Raw genomic sequence first — 20,536 nt, forward strand, 5'->3', positions numbered from 1 at the left:
CAGCCAGAATTTTCTCTCCCTCCACTAAACAGAGAAATCAATTGTGACGTAAGAGAAATATAATACAATACCGGGAATACAAAACTGATAAGGTCATGGTATTTGGCCAAAGTCGTTTTATCACACCACTGAAACGGATATTTTATCATATAGAAAAAACAATAACATAATCTCACGAGTGTCAAATCATCTTTGCTGTGATACTAAAAAGCATAAAAAGGGGGAATGTCATACAGTCCACAAAACTTTCCAAACATGAAAATCAGCTTCCATCAGCCAATTAGATCCTCTTCTTTCTCCCTCAGTGACAGCGTTCAACTAACTGGTCAGGACCCAACAACACACTCACATGATCCCTCTCTGGCTGGTGCAGTCTCGCGACAAAAGTGACCAGTTAATTCAAATTACAGCAACATTGTTTGTTTGCTTCATTAGGACACCAGGCCACTTTAAAAGAATTATTTATAGTTCTGAACAAGGGTGAGAGGTGGTGTAGTAGAGGGAGTTGAGGGCTGATTATCCAGCACTTTCCTTTCACGAGACATCAAAGGCTAATAGTAAAAAAGAAAAAAAAGTGTGTGTGTGTGTGTGTGTGTGTGTGTGTGTGTGTGTGTGTGTGAGGGGGGTGGGGGGTGGGGGTTGTTTTATGTCCCGTCACACAAACTTGTAATTATTTATGCTTTTTTAAATGTCACAATTAATTATCACATTTCAGTGTGTGTGTGTGTGTGTGTGTGTGTGTGTGTGTGTGAGGGGGGGTGGGGGGTGGGGGGTTGTTTTATGTCCCGTCACACAAACTTGTAATTATTTATGCTTTTTTAAATGTCACAATTAATTATCACATTTCAGTGTTATAATTTGAAAATGAATAAGTAAGAAATAGAAAGAGGAGGCAGAACTGTATGGTGAGTTTAGGGAAGCAGAGTAGATTGAGGGTTGGAACAAGAGGGGACGGGGGGAGGGAACAGGGGAGGGGACAAGTGTTGTAGGACAGTTTATCGAGATGAAAATCCCACTTGCAACGTCACGGATGTGTGATCACAAGAGTCACAAAATACATAAAGTGCACTCTGTAAAGTCAATAAACATTTTTTGCACTGTCTCAGCTTGACTGAAAACTAAAGCATATCAAGCAGATATACCAGATACTGACAAATATTTCTTGACAAGCTGAGTTGTTTCTTTCCAGCTGGACAATGTCTTACCCTGGTAGCAGTCCCCACCACATGTACACAAAACTGTGCACTGCAAGCTGGCTATGTGGCACCTTCTCCTGCACACTGGTTTGCAGAAACAGTAAACCAGTTCATTTCTTGAACTTGAGGCAGAGTGGTCCACAAAGATCGCCAATCCTTTCCTCTTCTTTTTGCCGTCCCTACTGTTCTGGGCTGGGTTCTTGGTCAAAGCACTGCCCCCAGATGTGAGCGCTCTGCTAAACTGCTCGCTTCGAGTGCTGTACAAGAACTGCTAACGTGTGCACAAAAATTTGGTCGAATGTATGTAAGGGAGTACACTGACACAAGGTCTAGCTTTTGAAGGAAATTTTTATATATTTTAAGAAGGGTGCCAGAGAATTGTCGACTTCATGATGATGGTATGGGTACTTATACAGCGCCAATCCTCGGTCAGAGACCAAGCTCTAGGCGCTTTACTAACACGGAGTCATTTGCACAACAGGCTGCTTACCTGGGTAGAGATAACGTAGGCAGCCATATTCCGTTTTCTGGGGTGTGCATGCTGGGTCTGTTCTTGCTTCCATAACCCACCGAACGCTGACATGGATTACAGGATCTTTAACCTGCGATTTTGATCTTCTGCGTGCGTATACACACGAAGGGGGTTCAAGCACGAGCAGGTATGCACATTTGTTGACCTGCGAGATCGGAAAAATCTCCACCCTCTGCTCATCAAGCGCCGTTACCGAGATTCGAACCCAAGATCCTCATATTTAAAGTCCAACGCTGTAGCCACTCGGCTACTGCGCCCAAGAGAGAGAGAGAGAGAGAGAGAGAGAGAGGGGGGGGGGGGCGGGAAATATGCTCGCATACATGCATGCACATTTACGTGCAGTATGCATTCCACAGAAAATACCAAACACAATTATGGTACGAATTTCATTAGGAGAGGTGCCTTAGTACCCATAGCTTCGTCCATGTGCACCTGCGCCAAGGGCAATAGCACTCAGTGTCACGCGCCTGCTGTCACCACAATGTTTTGCCTGCCTTGCCAGGTAAACAGCAAGGTCACATGCCAAAAATCATACCATGACTCCTTGCAGCTATACCTCCCACCCCATACCATCACCTGTGCTACCTGCCCTGGTCCACTGGAAACGTTCTGTCTGGCTCTCTGTCCGCCTCATCTCTCTACTCCCACCCCCCTCACCCACACGCTCCCCCTTTCTCTCTTGTACAAATGAATATGGCTGTACATGCGGGTTTTTGTTTGTTTCTTTCTTCTGAAATTAATCTTTTCACTTTTAAGTAGTTTTAGACAGATTGTAATAAAACGAGTGTAATTCTCATCGTTCACATAAGCGCTAAAAGTGTATGCACGATTGTTTGTTACTGTTAACAATCTTTTCATGCTGTAAAAATCATTATACACAGATAAAACTTTCATTTAGATATATATATATAATTACAAGAAAAATACTTAAAAAGAGTAAGTTTGGAACTTGGCTAATTAGACTGACATTCAAATTACAGTGTAAGTGTGTGTGTGTGTGAATGTTATATATATAAATATAATTACAAGAAAAATAATTAAAAAGAGTAAGTTTGGAACTTGGCTAATTAGACTGACATTCAAATTACAGTGTGTGTGTGTGTGTGTGTGTGTTGTATTCTTTTGTCATGGTATGACAATTATATACATAAGGGCTGATCAACAATAATTTAATTTCGAGTTTTGCTCCTTCCTACTCAGTCCAAAAGGGTATCAAATCATGTTCAATTTACATTGTCAATAGCCTATCTAAAAGCAATGCTTTGTTCACCACTTTGACTCTCTCTGTCCCTTCATCACACAGAGACACAATTTGTTTTTTTGTTGTCGTTTTTTTCTTATGTGCTTAATCGGTAAACAAGTTAAATCAAAGTGGAATAAAATCATTGAATTTTGTTCATCAACTAAACTGACACAGGAACAGTTTATAGTTCTAAGAGTTTTTAATCAATTTTGTTTTTGTTGTTGTTTGATCTTTTTTCATTGATGCATAATTTTGTTCCTTTGTAGACCTATATTAGTTAATTTGTTTGTTAGCCACAAGTCATTAACAAACTGCAATGGCATCACAGTCTCCGTTTACTTAAAGAAAATGCAGCAAATTACGTATACCTAAGACCGACAGAACAAGAAAACATGCTTTGATTTTGTCATTTCCACCTTATGTTTGCTAATTATATACAGTACGCTCCGCCAATACCGGCCACCGGTTGTGCCAGACATCGCTTGTACCGTTGTAGTAAAGAAAAAATGTCCAAAGGCCTTCGATGTGACTAAAAACTTATCGGATATACATCGCTTATACCGACCATGTTTTCATGTTTTTCCCGTTCCCAGGAGCACCAAACTCTGGATATACCGGACATCGTGTATACATAGATGCCTTCTCCGGGAGTCTTCTCTCTGGATATAGTGTCATTCATGTCAGACATCTCTGATGGCGTCTAGTTCCGTCCACAAGAGTACCTAATAATTCTGGAAGATTATCAAATACCACTTGCAGTGAAATTCCACTTCGTGATTTGTCAAAAACAACAACAAAAATGACAGACTACTCTCCGCAAAGCTCGCCGAATCATGACAAGGCCAAAACATAGGATACTCCTTCTACCCTCGCCCAACCCCTTCTCCCCCTCCTCTTATGATCTCATCCCCTTGCCATACTCCTTAAGGCCTTCACTTTCTCCTCCACCCTCTTCTCCTCTTCCTAATTTGTCTCGTTGCCATCCGACATCTTCCCCTTCACCTCCTATTCATCCCCACCCCACTTTCTACCCAAGATTTCGTATACCGGTGGCTTCTGTCCACTCAAACTCATGACTAGTGGAGAAGGTCCTGCGTACATGACTCTGTGCAACAGTTACACTAACGGCAACCATTTGTGACCGAATTCCATCAGTTGTCTCGTACAATTGCTAAATTCCCGCATCAGTTAGGACTGCATCGTTCTTGATCTCGGGCAAGATGTGCAAAGGATGAAGAATGAGGACAAAGGCGGCGGACTTCAGTTTTGACTGAGAAACTGGCCTGTTGCTCCATCTTATGTTCCGTGTTCAGGGCCCAAAGCCCTCTTCAGTTAGTGTAGTAGACCCAATTTCAATTAACTAAAATGGTGTGCATGCCCACAGCTCTCTTAACTATATCGGACCGAATTACCTTGTTCAGTAAATGTCACGAAAAATATACATGTCCGGAGCCCTCTTTACTGAGTATATTGGGCGGATAGGACCTAATTTATATTCCGTTTAATGACTAATTCAACAAAAATAGAGCCTACATGTCCAGAGGCCTCAACTGGTATTTGACCTAATTTGCATTTAGTTTTATGAATGACTTAACTAAACATACATGTCCAGAGCTCTCTTTACTGAGTATATTGAACCTAATCTGTTTCTTGTTTATCAATGTTGTTATAAATATGTACTGCACATATTCATCCCATCTTTTAGAACTTGTCTTTATAAACATAGAACTATACAAAATGCATGCAGGTCCAATGCTGAGTTAAGTATAAAGAACACTTTATAGCCAGTATTTATTATGACAAAAGAAAGAAACCACCTTAGTTACTTTCAATGACATTTTGATACTTATGTGCATCTTGTGACCCCTTGTGTCAATGTCACCTTAAAAGTGATAGTCAACAGAATGCCCATGCAAGGCCATGAAACATGTTGGTGTAAGTGAGGTTGAGGTGTCCCCAGCCAAGTATAAATTTTCTACACCACAACCTGTTTGTTCAGGACACTCAGATTTATCTGATCAGTTAACATTCCAGTTTCTTCTGCAGGCTTGATACTTTAATTTGTGGGAATCTGTATCAACAGGTGAGAAGCTGTAAACCTTACCTATCCAATTTTCCATTGGCCGTTTTATGAGTGACTGTGTGAGAAACTGTTAGCAAGATACCAACTGTTACCTGTCACCATATCAAGCAAGGACCAATGCCAGCCCTTGACACTACCCATTCCTTTGGTTTTTTTAATCAGCAGGAACCACATGTGAGATAACTAATGAAGGCTTTGCCTCTAAAGTTCAACCAAAGTCTACCATTTACAATGTTTATTCCATCACAACATATAAAATAAAATAAACATGACAATCAATCAAGATGGACACAAACACCACAACACATAATCAAAGTGGAAAGACAGTACCCAAACAAAATCAACTTAACGCCACAAGGCAGACTTCAATTCTTTATTGAAAATCCTACTGAGGAAATAAGTCTATGAGCGGGCATTGGGTCCCTTCTTGCGGCCAAAGGTGGCCACGACATTCACAAAGCGACGGTTGTACTGGATGCGTCGCTTGGCACGCCCGGTCTTCTTCTTCTTTTTCTCCTGGGCCTCCACCTGTTCATAAAAAAACAACAGATCATCATCAGTAACTCAGAAGTCTCATTTTGCTTTCCTCTCTCACAAACACACGAAGACTGAAGAACAAGAAAACAAAGGCCATAAGCATTGGGCATTTTAAGAGATCAACTTTGTTCCTTCACAAATGCACATATTATTATCTGATTTTAAAGCAATAATGCTAAATGTTCCCCCCTTGAACTTGCACACAGGTAAATCCTTTCGGACGGGGTGACAAATTAAGAAACTTTTAATGTTATTAAATTGAATGAGACCATGAAAATTACTTGTGCTGTGAACTGACCATTTGTATACATGCCATTCCACTCCTCTTTACAGAAATTAAAGTTAAAAAACAAGTAAGAAGTTGGCAGATTACAATATCACATATGGAAGGATTATCTGACTTGTTTCAGTTATGTGCCTCATGAAAACACACACACACACACCACAAGGAAGGGCTGTCACAAAATATGTACCGAAAAAAGACACTAAACACACACACAAATCCACAGAGGCTGAGTGGATTACAATAAACTAGCACTAAAAAACAGTAATCAAAAGTTTGTTGAAAAAAATCATATAAATTACCACCGAGACACAAGATAATAACAGTCTGTATTTTTTCTCTCTCCACATTTCCTAACCAGCATCAAACATAAATGGGTCTTCGGACATTGTCCAGCTGACCTGCTGTGATTCCACAAGAAGGCCTTATCACCAAAATTTATAAGGCTGAATATTTCAAAACATGCTGTTTTTCTATTTTGTTGTCACTGTTGTTATGCTTTTTTCAATAAAAGAAATTATTCATTACTTTCTTTCTTTTATCAAACACCTGTTCAACCTCATCAACATACCTTGGGTGTTTGGCCTCTCACTTTGCCGGCACGTGCCAGGGAACCGTGCACCTTGCCTGTAAGAGAAGACATTCTGTAACCACTGTTGCTTATCCAAACAAAACAAAAAAATCCTACTCTTTAGTTGAGCAGCATTCAGGGTCAAATGCCAGACATTCCCACCACGCACAACACCTGCCAGCGAATCAGATTTCGCAGTACTTCTGGCCCCATTGCAAATGCTGGGCACTGCCTTAGTTCCATGTTAGTGTGAGGCGTACATTTATTATACTGACCCTTCCCTTTTATCATGCTTTCATAGACTCCACACATTTCCTGCAGTGATCATATTTAGAGTACAGGAACTTAAATAAATAAATGGCTTTCCTGCTTATGGTCACTAAGTGCAGCTTGGAACTGTTTTACACATTTCTTATTTACTCTAAAAACATTAGCTTTTCCATAGAATGAAGGGGTGAGTGTCGTCTGTGTGCATGTGTGTGTGTGTATATCTTTTGATTAATGTGTGTTCATGTTTGTGTGTGTTTCCCATTCCCATCCTGCTCGCACTGCCAGTGTGCCAGAGTATATTCATTTGCTGACAATGTGCTGTCAGGAAAAATATTGCAACTCAGACATGCTAATTTTTCAGTAAAAATTGACAATTTTTTTGTAATAAGTCCCTGTTTTCTTTACGGGGAATTTAATTCAAATTTAATGATTTCCTGCGATCATGTTTCAGCCTACCCTTCCCTTTTTCTTTATAATTTAACCAATGCCGCAAAAAACGCCATGTAAGAAAGCATATTGTGTTTGGAGTCATTGCAAAGCTTATATTCCGCTCTTTAGAGTGAGCTACTTCTCATTTTGTTATTTCCAATCCACCAAGTAAAAATGATGTGCAAAAGCAGCATACCTCATTTAACGCTGAAAAAGTGAACAGCGATAGCTCTGAGCACTGCCTGCTCATCTGCCACATTCATTTATATCCATACCCTTTTTCCTGGGTTACAGAACTTCCACAGGGCAAATTAAACTGCCTGTGCTGAACACTTGTGTAACAGCTTGTTCTTGAATTAAGTAGGGGCACAAAGAAAACACTATTCAGTGGCAATCACTAAATCAGTGCAGGCAAGCTTAATTCATCACCAGTTTTGTACACTTCACTTTCATCAGCTGGGGCACTTATCCAAACAAATTTATTCACTGATTCAGTCATAAATTACTGATTTAAATATATATATTCTTTCTAAATCAATGACACATGAACATACTAAACTTCACCAAAAAAATGAAGATTTCTTTCTTTTCTATTAATAACACATTAACTATGTAGGCTTCCCCCCAAAAAAGAAAACCGGAAAGCATAACTGAATGCAGCAGGGTAAAACAAAAACAAAAATGCAGGTGTAATAAATGAAGAAGAAACGTTAACTGACCTCCCAGCATGCGGACCTCCACATGCAGAGAGTTGAGGCTGTCAAAGTCAGACAGACTGGTGGTGTCTTCCAGGGGCTGGCCTTGGAAATACACGGCCAGCTCCTCTGCTGACACATTCTCCTGCTCTTCAATCAGAGCCTGTCAGAAAACAAAAAAATTCCAAGTTTACATTAAAGCTTTAGCTAGCTGCCACATTCTCTAGCTCTGCAGTCAGAGCCTGTCAGTAAACAGAAAAAAAGTTACAATTAACATAAAAAAGCTTCAACTAATGAACAACAAATATCCACATTCTCCTGCTCTTCAATCATAGCCAGTAACAAAACAGAAATGGATAGAAGTTAACCTAACAGTTTTAACGAACACACACCAGGTTATCTACTACCTACCTTGTCAAGAGGAACATTAATATCATTCTTCATCTTCCGAATGAAACACTTGTTAACAGGCAGGAAACACACACATACACTTTCTTCCCACTCACCCTCTTAGTCTTACTCTACAAGTTCAGCCCCAGTAGTCAGAAAGTTTCAGAGTAAAAACCTTCATAAAAAAATCAATATGAATACACAGCTAACATTAAGTTATTGCAGAATTTGAGAAAAAACAGAAACAAAACCTGGTCTATCACTACTGTATGCCCTGCTGTATGTATAAGTATGACACTATCTGATTTTTCCCAGTTATTCATATCTTGAAGATAATGGGAAACAACTCAAGTTGGTGCAACACGCTAACACGACAATCCAAAGATATGAATTGTATCCCTTCAACTAGTTCAAATGCCTTCTCTCACCAGTTCATGCATGAGAGACTGAATGTTGTTAAACCTTTGTTCAGCTGGTTATTTGTCATTTCTACTTTGTAGCACTCATCACACAGAATGCTAGAAAGAAAATTCCACTTTGTTAATCACACACCTGTACCAGTTCTGTGAGCAAAACTGATAGTAATGTCCAAATTTTCATTTATAGTTTGTTCATAGCTACTGACACTTTAGTAAAGTAGAAATTACAAATTAACCTTATATTCAGGTATGTCTACCTAATCTAATTTCCTCCTATTCATCTGGGAGACTATCCTACCTTAAACTTCATTAAACCAGCTGAATTCAGACTAATCACAATCACTAGCAGTAGTACCCATACAAATTTTCATGATTTTTTTTAATTTTTATAAGAACATGTGACTGTCATAAGTTCTAAATATTAAACATGTCACCTTTTCCATACAGTGATTGACTATGATCGAGAAAAAAACCCAACAACAAGACAACACTTTACTGACCTTAACATCTTGAACAGTTTCTGTTCCTTCAAGGTTCAATGTATAAAGTTGCTGAGCTTGCACAAACAGCTGCATGATTGCTGGTTCTGAAAACAAAGTATACACACACACACAAACATATATTACATCAATACATGTCACAACTGAACTACAACCGAAATTTCACAGACAAGATGATTAACTCTAATAGCTTAAAGCAATGTCTCACTTCATTCCTTTCTTTTAAAAGTTTAACCAACCTCAGGAAATTTTCAAAGAAGGTTTGCATTTTATTCCCACTTCCAGCGATTTGAGCTTCTTAATTATCAAACAATAAGGCTAGGAGATGAAATGATTAACAAATAGTAAAGAGTGCTGACTCTCTCCATTGACAAAGTACACAACTTCAAGTCAGTACTGCTTATGCTACTGATTCAGCTAGCACACAGGTAATTAAAAGTACATTGGAACAAACCCAGACACTTCCTCAAAAAGGAAGCGTCGGGCTTGTCCTTATACCAATCATTTGACATGTGCACACAGCAGCAAAGACAGAAGAAATGTGCAAACACAAATATTGAAATAAGCTTTTATTCAAGACTGGCATAGCCTCTTTAATCCTGAACAAGCCACACAGAACACATGGACAATCCAGAACAAACACATGGTTGCCTAGTGGTTTTTCCAACTGGAAATCTGAGTTTGTTAACCTGCTATAATGGGACTGACATTGTGGGCTGAAGACCAGGACGAGGAGAATGTGGTTTTGAACCCCTATCACGACATTATATAAATTTACGTTCAGTAGCTATTGGTTGAGCGATTGTTATAAATTTGTGCCTGAAGTGAAGCACCCTTCCCCAATGATGCAGCCAGGCTGCGAGGGTTGCACAGGCTAAAGACCCAAAAGGACTGAGATTGTCTTATCATCAGCAATAAAGATTCGACAAAGTTACTATTTTGCAAATTAAAGAAAAAAAGAAAAGAAAAAATTTTCATTTGGTGTACACTTGTGGACAATATCCACATTTCTTCCCCTCCACTCCTCTATGTAACTAACGGAGTGAACGTCCACGCCTTGTTATATTGTGAACACTGTTCATTCCGTCTTGAGGGGGAAAACTGTGGATCTACTGGCAACAAGTGAATATGACGGTATAAATACTGCAGACAAGAACAAAATGGCACGGCTTACTGTGTTCCGATTCGGTTTCTTTTTTCCCGCTGCCTATTCAGTTTAGCCGCCCAAAACTTTTAACAAAACTATGAATTATGATGTCAAAAAAGTATGAAACATGCAATCAGTTAGCTTAACACAATCTATAACCACAAAAAACCACAAAAATACCTTAACACTTCGCACTGCACGTGTGGACCAACTGCACGGAAGTTCGTAAAGAAAGAAAGCGCATTGAACTATGGGTAGTCATTCGGCGCTCAAATGTATTTTTGCACAAATCCAATAAAAGAACAAATTGCAATGATAGGAAACAAATGTCCACGATCTCTGGTAGCAGTCATACTATAAGTGGTGTTGCTAGCAGCAGCAGCACCAGCTGTCTATGTGGTGGTAGTTGGAACTTTTTTGGCCAATGGTCAGCATGTTGACCCTGGACATGTCTCAAAAAAGAACTTGAATAGGCCCCACTGACCATTTCCAAGCTCGGTTTAGGCTGTACGAAGTGGACGTTATTGAACACAATATGCTATTAATCTTAGTTGCATTAGTAACGTATCCTAACTTATACAATGATATGCTTTGGACGAACACATTTCACCCGGTTAATTACGTTCAGTTACTCAAGGAGGCGTCACTGCGTCAGTCCACCGCGGGGACAACCTGAATCCCCGGATACCCCGGCAGTCAGTAATAGTCGCCGCGGCCGCCGGGCTACACTGACATAACTGAGTAGATGCCTGACCAACAGCGTAATGCAACGCGCTTAGTCAGGCCAGGAGGGAAAATACCGAAAAAGAAATGAAGTAAAATAAGACATAAAAGTAACTGAATAGATATGCCGTAATTAAATCAGATGAATTGTTGAAAAAGGTAAAAAAAAAAAAAAAGAAAAAAAAAAGGATAAATGACATAAAAATGCAATAATATTAATGACCATAATGAAGCAATTGATAAATAAATAAACATGAAAACAAGTGTAAATGAACTCAAGTTGACACACTGACTGGCACACTGGCACACTGACACCGTGACACACACACAGACACACCGGCACAGACACACACACACACACTGACACACACTGTGACACACGCGTGCGCCCACTCCCCCTCCACACACACACATTTCTACAAATCACAGCTTCCACAGAACATCAGCATAGTATAGTATACTGAGTATACTGTGCCGGAGTCACTAGTATAGTATAGTATAGTATAGTATAGTATAGTATAGTATAGTGAGTCAGTATTACACATTATCACAAATGTTCCTGTTCAGTAATGGGCAACCAACACACGTGCGCACCCCGCGCGCGTACACACAGACACAGACACACGCACACACCCACATCTACACACTCAGTCCGTATCACCGAGGATCATGGCACACGCGGGCACATTCCTACATCAGTTCCGTCGTTCCTACAATACCCACAAACCCACAACTTTGACATACACACACCCTACCCCCAACACACACACACACACACACACACACACACACACACACACACACACATAAAGACAGTCGCATGCGAACGTGTGCAATTGTCTCTGTTGTGGTCATAAGACATAAATTTTTGCTTCCGCTGTAAAGGGAAAGAATCGCGAAAATAAAGATAAAAAGTCCAGGGGAAATAACTGCGATATTGACATTTCTGTGGATAATGCCCCACATTTGGTCACGTGACCTGTAGGTGTTCGCTGGAGTACAGGTGGGTCTGATATTGGGTTATTTCTTTCACATCTTTCTTTAGCTGTCACGAAGGTGTCGGTAGTTAGATAGTGTAGACTTTCTACAGCAGTGTTTTGCCAGTCATGCTGGTATTTGCTTATCCAAAAACCTTTGTTAGTTGTCATTCCAATGGCAGTTTTTTGTAAGTTTGCATGAAAAATCTTTTTCAAAACAATGTTACAGTATCACGATTGCGATGCTTTGTGAGGTTGTAACCTGTGTTTCCCGTGAATATGCTGTTGATCTCGAACGGTAGGAAATTTTAATTTGCAGATAACACAAACTGAGCGCTGTGATGTACTGCAGACTCTAACAAAAAGACTGTTAAACGTACGCACTCAGTTTTTAGAACACTACTGCTTGTTTCAGCCGAACTCAGACCTCACCTGAAAGTGAAATTGTCTCACCGATTAAACGTTCTTCGGAATATTACATTCTATTTCTTTGATGCTGTACTGACAGAATAAAATTCGAGGCTAAGTATTGTTTTTTTTTTATTCTCATGTTGTAGTGTGGGATGTAGGTTGCAAGAATAACTTTCTCAACTCCCCGCCATTCGCTTTACAGTTAAATTGTTGGTCATGTTGGCATTTTCTCGAAGGTCTCAAACTCAAAGTATTTTAGTTATTTCAACCGTTAGATTTGTTACATTTGACTTTCCGAGAGTATTTTATAGATGTGGAAGAAAAGTTTTGATTTGTATAACTTTCACACAAACCATAAATTGCTTTGATGCAGTATAGTGGATAGACTGACTCACTGAGTGTGACAGTGGTATGGTTTGTCATTATGCAGTATTTTAGTTTTTGCTATTTTGAATCTGGTACAGTGCTTTTTTCAGCTGAACTCAGACATCCCATGAAAGTGAATTATGTTGCATTGATTAAACACTGTATTGTTATAATCTTGCATTCTCATTATTTAATTCTATAAAACTTCACCAAATTAACTTTGGGGTTCAGTCTGGTTTGTTGTAACTTTTATTGATGTGCTGATTTGAGGGTAATACTAGTACTAGTAGCCAAGAATAAAGAACTTTCTTTGTTCATTTCTTACTAGTCTGTCATTGCAACATAATACATCTTCAGATTTTAGATGAAATCTATACTGACTTATTGTCAAGTTGATAGTTGACAGTCAACTACCTGTAGTGTAAAAACATGTGATAGTAATCTAGTTTTTCTACTAGTAGTACAGTAGTATACAGCGGAGGACACATGGTTATGAGGCTATGAGTAAGTCTGAAAGATGATGTTCCTGCTTCATCTCCAAACGTACCTAATAGTGTAATATATTTATAAACTATGAGGCTACGAGTAAGTCTGAAAGATGATGTTCCTGCTTCATCTCCAAACATACCTAATATATGTAATGTAATATATTTAATAATTTATAAATCTCATTATCAAGATCCAGATTAGGTCTGCCTTCAAAGTTGATCATCATATTAACTTACTCTGGTCTGGATGACCAGATTTCTCCCCTTTTCATCCAAAAAAGATCGCCATCTGATGTAGAGTGGGTGTGTTTGAATGGCTCATGCCAAAGCTTTTGTAGTTTGAGTTCACGTGTTCTTTGTCTTCATTGAGCTTTTCAATGTGAGAACTTCATAATATTTTTTTGATGATGTCAGCAGTGGTGAAGCCCTTCCACCCCTGACCTTCCATACCAACCTTTCCAACCTCCCCTCCCACCAAGCAGCCTCCCCGCACCCCCTCTAAATAAAAGCCAAATAATTGTATAGATACAATTGAATTGCATGAAACATGAGTGATATTTATGATGTAATTTTTATTTCCAGCATTATGGTGTGAAGATACACTCTTGAAGAACGTGGGAGAGAATGTCACTGCAAATTCAACATGAGTGAGTATATTTATTATTTTAAACTTGAATGGATGTGAGCAGCCAGTGCAAATTAATTCATGGTGCAATGTACATAATTTTTCCTGTAACAGTATCAGTTCTGCGGACTTCTTCCTAATGTCGAGAAATGAATTGAATATAAACTGTCTCTGCTGTGTTTTAAATCCCTGAATGGTCTTGCTTCTTCCTATCTTAATGATCTTCTACATCTGTACACTCCATCGTGACAGTTGCGCTCCTCATCTGACATTCACCTTCTCTGTATCCCACACTTTAATACCAAGACTGCGGGCCAACACTCATTCTCTTTCCAGGCCCTGTCCTCATGGAATAAGCTCCCTCTTTCCCTGTGCAGTTCGGTTTCTCTGTCATCCTTCAGATCTTCTCTTAAAACTACTCTTCACATCCTGATTGGCATCTCTATTTCATTCCTCTCCAGTTTGTGTGTCTCTTCTGCATGTGCGTCTGCTGTGTGCGTGATAAGAGAATGGCAAAATCGTGGTGGAAGTGGTGACTGTCCCTTGATCATTGATGCCTGTGCTGTTTCGTCCCAGTATACTTGTCCTATATGTATTTTTGTTTTTGTGAGCACTTAGGGCTTTGGTAAGATAAAGCGCCATAAAAAATGATAAATGCCCATTATTATTATGTATCACCAATACTTTTTCCAGTCGATTACTGTAAGTTGGTCTGGATAGACAGCAGTTCCTGACACATTTCTGGATTGGTATCGGTGCATCTTGCGTAAGTCAGTGATGCTGCATTTAAAAATCCATCGAAAATGATGTGTCTCAAGGTACAAGAATACTTTATCTCTAAAGGAGAAATTATCGACATGTTTGCAGACAAAAAGGCGACATATGTAGATCACAGTGTGGAACGAATGGGTTGTCAGATTTGTGTTTGTGCTTGTGACTGTTGACCGATTTTTAGTGAAATTATATGCACAGATGTCGCACTAAGAAGCCTTCAGTTGTCAGAAGATTGGTAGATGTGTGGGTTCCAGTTGAGCCAGAAGCCAAGTTGGTAGTGTGTAGGTCAGCTGCCTGGGAATTGCATTGTATCATTTTCATCACATGAGATATATATTGTGAAATTTAGGCTGTTCTCCCTGGGGAGAGTGTCACTATAGTGCTTCCACCTTCTTTCAATTTTTGTTTTCCTGTCTTTATGTTTGTTTAATTTACCATCAAAGTGGATTTTTCTAGGTGATTTTGCCAGGGACAACTGTTTTGTTGCCTTGGGTTCTTTTACATGTGTGAGCATAAGCACACACACACACACTCACACTCATGTGAGCACATGCATGCACACAGAACACACACACACATAATAATGTACACACACACACACATGTACACACACACAGACACACACACACACACAGACACACACACACAAACACACACACACACACACACACACAGAGTGCATCTCTAAAATCACTACATTTCTTCAAAGACACTTTTAAGTCTCTTGGTCTCTTTTCTTTTCTCACTGCTGTCCAACATCAGTTTTGCTGCACCTCTGACTCAACTGCCATTAGTGCTGCTAGCAAATTGGTGTTACAGGTACCAGCGCCACCAGAATTGCTACTATTGCTACTACTTCTGTTTCATTCAGAATTGATGAGGAGACATCATACATTTACAGTATGAAGAAAAAGTTTGGTTGATGAAAAAACTAATTTACAGCCAGCTTGGCCCAGAGCTTGGATTCTTATGTTTTCAGGACATCCTTCAGTATCACTACTTTGTTGCAAGCATATATATAGCATTGGATTTTATATGAAATTTTAGAATGGACAAAAGTTAACATGAAACTGAATTATTCTGCTGTTTGATTGGTTTTCCATTAAATTAATAAGAATTGAAAGAATTTCTAATAACAGTTTTGAAACTTCTGTGTAAATTGTGATATGTTCTCATCAGTTTGTACACCTTACTTATTTAAGACAAATTTTGTTTTGAAACATCTGATTACAGTGTTGGAATTTTTGTGTAAATAATGAAACGTTTTCAGCAGTTTGTACATCTTATTTAAAAAACGAAAACAAAAAAAAACTTGATATTTTGTTTGAGATCAGTATTCTGATAAGAATTTTGTTTTGTTCCATGGGGTATCAGCCAGCAGTACATTGACAGAATTGGAAGAAATTCAGAGAGCAGCCAAAGAGAGGGCGGACATTGTTGCCAAATACGACAAGGTCAGTAATGCTGCATTCAGTGACCTTTTCCTCTGTGTGTGTCTGCATGGAACCTGTGTGCAAATGTTGCAGTGTATATCAAACACTAGAGGGTGGAGAGCAGCAGGACAATGACACTGACAGTTACAATAAAAACAAATGTACAACGCTGTTCAGTACAACAGAACATGGCAAAATGTTGAGTGTTGTATAAACCAGTTTCGGTTTGGTTTTTTGTATGCTTGTTTTCGTTTGTTTTGTTAATGTTTTTTTTTTTATTGATTGTATTAATTTCCATTAAGATTTAAATCTATACAATTGATTATCAACACAAAACTGGTTGCATAGTGATGCCTTATTTATATCTTTTTAATTGGTATTATTTTTTGCAGTCAGTTCTAAAGCAGTTGCTGATGTTAGAAATCCCTACTGCTTCATTTAAATCCATATCATATGTCTGAAAAACTCAAGTAAACACATTATTTTTTGTTACACGTAACTGCCAAACTGTACAGAATGGTTACTCACTTACTGGATAAAGACAGTGAGAAGGAATTATTGTGATAAAGCACACAAGATGGGTAGGTGTTCCTGTAATGTAAGTTATTGGTTTCTGTGGCATAGTTTGTTCTTGCAGTGTAAGTTATTGCTTTCTGTGGCATAGTTTTTTCTTACAGGACACTTTTTTTTGCTTTTTGGTGTGTTTTTTTGTGGCGTTGTGTGTTCTTGCAGTGTAATTTACTGGTTTCTGTGGTGAAGTGTGTTTTTACAGTGTAAGGTATTGGTTTCCGTGGCGAAGTGTAGTCTTACACTGTAAGTTACTGGTTTCTGTGGTGAAGCGTGTTCTTTCTTCTTTGTGATTTGCAGTCTTGACATGATTCTATGACCTAACATTTAAATTAATCATGTTTTGCAGAAAAAATACAGAGAATATGCAACTGATACAAGATTTTTATGCATGGTTTTAATTATTAAAACTGAGCTTTGGTTCCTGAATCAGCTAATGTTTTCAACCTTTGACAAACCTTTATTAAGTTCCTGATGTTGCACTATGTCTGAAATTTGGAACCCATAATTTATATTTGTCGTTGTGTTCAACTTAAAGGAAATGAGATCAGAAAAAGGAGATGTGTGGAGCTTTTAGAGCTATGCCAAGCATCTGTCCCATGTTTTTTACACCTGTGAAGACATGTTTCTCATATGACAAGCATCTATCCTGTTTTTTTGTTTTTTTCTTACACCTGTGGGTGACATATTTCTCATATGCCAAGCATCTATCCTGTGGGTTTTTTTTTTTTTTTTTTTTTTTTTTTTTTTTTTATACACCAATTGGTGACATGTTTCACATATGCCAAGCATCTATCCTGTGGTTGTTGGTTGTTGTTTTTTTACACCTGTTGGTGACAACTTTCTCATATGCCATGCATCTGTCCTGTGGGTTTGGTGTTTTTTTTTACACCCGTTGGTGACATGTTTCTCATATGCCAAGCATCTGTCCTGTGGTTGTTGGTTGTTGTTTTTTTACACCCGTTGGTGACATGTTTCTCATATGCCAAGCATCTATCCTGTGGGTTTGTTGTTTTTTTTACACCCGTTGGTGACATGTTTCTCATATGCCAAGCATCTATCCTGTGGGTTTTTTTGTTTTTTTTTTACACCTGTTGGTGACATGTTTCTCATATGCCAAGCATCTGTCCTGTGGTTGTTGGTTGTTTTTTTTTTTACACCCGTTGGTGACATGTTTCTCATATGCCATGCATCTATCCTGTGGGTTTTTTGGTTTTTGACACTTGTGGGTGACATGTTTCTAAGCTGCCATGCATCTGTCCCATGCGTTTGTTACACCTGTGGGTGACACACTCCTCTGTTGGTCCACTCATACACATATTATCTTGCAGGTGCTTGGCACAGTCATCTTGTTTGTCACTCTGGTTGGTATTTTTAGTCACCATTAGTCATTACTATGAAACACAAAATATGAAGCACATGTATGATGTGACAAAGCATACTTTTACATTGTGTATCCTGATCATATGAAAATAATTCATAATGTTATTATTGTGCATCAGTGCTTTTTTAAATCAGTTAAATGCTGTGAAATTATTGCAGGTCTGAAATTACACAATACTAATAAGTTCACAGTAACAAGTAACATACTTTATATTACTTTCCAAGCATTGATATATGGCAAAATAATACTCCTCTGCAGCAAATCAGCCTATTCCATATCTTAATACCTGTTCTGATATTGCCTTCACTCTCTCCCTTTCTCTCAGTTTCCCATCTTTCTTTCTCTCAGCCACTTTTGTGTATCTGGGTGCATGCGAGCATACATGTGTGTGTGTGTGTGTGTGTGTGTGTGTGTGTGTGTGTGTGTGTAGCTTGAAATATGTTGGGGGATGGGACAATCTGGAATTGACACTTTTGTACCAGTGAGAAATGCACAAAGTCTTGGACACTAACCCCCTCAAACACCCCTACCTCCTATTAATGCAACGGTTTAAGAAAAGCATGTTGTTTTTCACATTGAAATTGCAGTCATGGACAGCCAAAGCTGAAAACAAGGTTTTGTTAAATTAAAAAAGAAAAAAAAAGGAAGAATAGGTGGGAAAGGTTTTGCAAAGTGAGTAAGTGTTTCCAAACACATTGTTTGGAAAGTCAGTGATTGTTGTTAAACGTCATCTCATGCATTACAGAAAAAAGAAGAAGAATACAATGAGAATATTTGTTGACCTCGGATGTGTGTTTAAATAAGGATGTATCAAGTGGTTTCTTTCCTTCCTGCTGTCACAACAGATACAATATGAACACTAAAGTATAAAGTATCTGTTCAATGTTTCTTCTCTTGCTTTTTGTTCTGTTTATTAGAAATCAGCTTGTTTAAATATATTAACTTACTTTAACTGGCTTAAATATGTTAACTGAAATTTTAACTAATTTTTTCATATTTGATTGATACTATGAAAAAAGCAGTTTGTAAGTTTGTATACACCAAAATTGTGACAAGAGAATAATTTGTGTATGAATAGTGTGTGTAGGAGTTGCACATTGAAAGTGCAAATCGAAAGTAAACTTTAGTAAATGAATGATTATAAACAGAGGTTTCATACTGATGTTGATGGTGAAAAAAAAGAAGAAAAAAGCCTTTGACCATATTTGCAAGCAAAAAGTTCTGTCATGCTGAGCAAGTTGGTGTACAGCAGTCATGCTAAAGGGGAGAAGCACTGCTATTTTCTAAGGCAGGCTGCACCACTTGCATGCCCTTTAGAGTCCTGGTCTTCTGTCATGAGGATGTTGGACATGGTAATGAGCCAAATGAATTGAATACACCATGATACAGGATGTTAAATTCAGGCTGTGCAAATCTCTACAACAATGTTTGTGAACGTCAGCCAAATGAATTTTTCACACAGTGCAGTAGGATGTAACATTCAGGCTGTACAGATCAAAACAACAATGTCTGTGAACAACTTGCATCCTACCAAACATGACTTGATAAAATCTGAACAGTTGTGGATTTTAAAACCTGTGACCAGCCCCCACAATGACTGGTCATGAGAGGACAATTCAAGACTCTTCAAATAAATGTTCAGTGACTGATTTTTTAATATATTTCAAGACAGTACCTGTCATTCAGATGAGACGATAAACCAAGGTCCCGTGCATAGCATGCACTTTGCACACATAAAAGAACTCGTGGTAACAAAGGACTTTCCCTGACAAAACTATATAGAAAAATCCTCTTTGATAGAAAACAAATACATTTGCAGGCAGAAAAAAAAGGGGTGGCGCTGCATTGCAGCCACACACTCTCCCTGTGGAGGTGGAGAACAGCCCAAATTTCACATAGAAACCTGTTGTGACAAAGGAGTAAAACAATACACTACAATACTTCCAGTGTGGTGGAAGGGAAAGGGTGCCAGATATGTCTGGCTGCTTAAGTGTTGCTCCTGCCTTATCTACATTCCTTGCTCAAACAGAACAAACCTGCTTGTGTTCAGACTTTTTAATGAAAGCATGAATGAAGAATCACAGAAAAAAGATGGCATCTATTATCTGTTTTTGGGTGGTTAAGGGTACATACCCTCTTCTTCACACCAGATTTAATGGTATGTAGAGCTGCCTCAGATGTTTCTGATTTATAACCACCTTGAATGAACCATTCATTGGGTAACAAGACATAGATTCAGATGTCAATGGACAGTGAATGGACCACTGCTCAGATGTTTCTGATTAATTTATCTCCCATTTGCAGCACACTCTTTGCACTCTGAAAAAGAACTTATGGCAACATAAATGCCAAAATTCAGTTTAAGAAAATCACTCTGACAGGTACACAAATGTATATGCATGCACTCAAGGCCAGACTATCATGTTGGGTATTGCTAATGGCCAGGCTTCCGCCCAGCAGATGTGCTGTAGGGTAATGGATTTGTCCAAATGC

General features: G+C 38.7%; 2 protein-coding genes across 3 annotated transcripts in view; one reads left to right on the plus strand and one right to left on the minus strand.

Moving 5' to 3' along the window:
- Window positions 1-5,413: 5,413 nt before the first annotated feature.
- Window positions 5,414-10,546, minus strand: LOC143283333 (ubiquitin-like FUBI-ribosomal protein eS30 fusion protein). Its single transcript, XM_076589533.1, has 5 exons — window positions 10,476-10,546; window positions 9,149-9,234; window positions 7,864-8,002; window positions 6,446-6,501; window positions 5,414-5,582 (listed from the first exon to the last, which is right to left on the minus strand). Exons 2-5 carry the CDS (start codon window positions 9,221-9,223, stop codon window positions 5,457-5,459), a joined length of 396 nt encoding a protein of 131 aa, XP_076445648.1. The 5' UTR covers window positions 9,224-9,234; window positions 10,476-10,546; the 3' UTR covers window positions 5,414-5,456.
- A 1,444-nt stretch (window positions 10,547-11,990) lies between these two features.
- The window catches only part of LOC143282868 (USP6 N-terminal-like protein), a 44,217-nt gene continuing 35,671 nt past the window's right edge, over window positions 11,991-20,536 (plus strand). Inside the window, exons 1-3 of one of the 2 annotated variants that reach the window (XM_076588728.1) lie at window positions 11,991-12,021; window positions 13,843-13,907; window positions 16,034-16,113. In XM_076588728.1, the coding sequence (XP_076444843.1) occupies window positions 13,904-13,907; window positions 16,034-16,113 (84 nt within the window). In that variant the 5' untranslated portion in view covers window positions 11,991-12,021; window positions 13,843-13,903. Of the gene's footprint in view, window positions 12,022-12,100; window positions 12,184-13,842; window positions 13,908-16,033; window positions 16,114-20,536 lie in introns of those variants that run through there. The other variant, XM_076588729.1, reaches the window with a different exon arrangement.

The sequence above is a fragment of the Babylonia areolata genome, chromosome 6, assembly GCF_041734735.1.
Source record: "Babylonia areolata isolate BAREFJ2019XMU chromosome 6, ASM4173473v1, whole genome shotgun sequence".
Classification (NCBI taxonomy): Eukaryota; Metazoa; Mollusca; class Gastropoda; order Neogastropoda; family Buccinidae; genus Babylonia; species Babylonia areolata.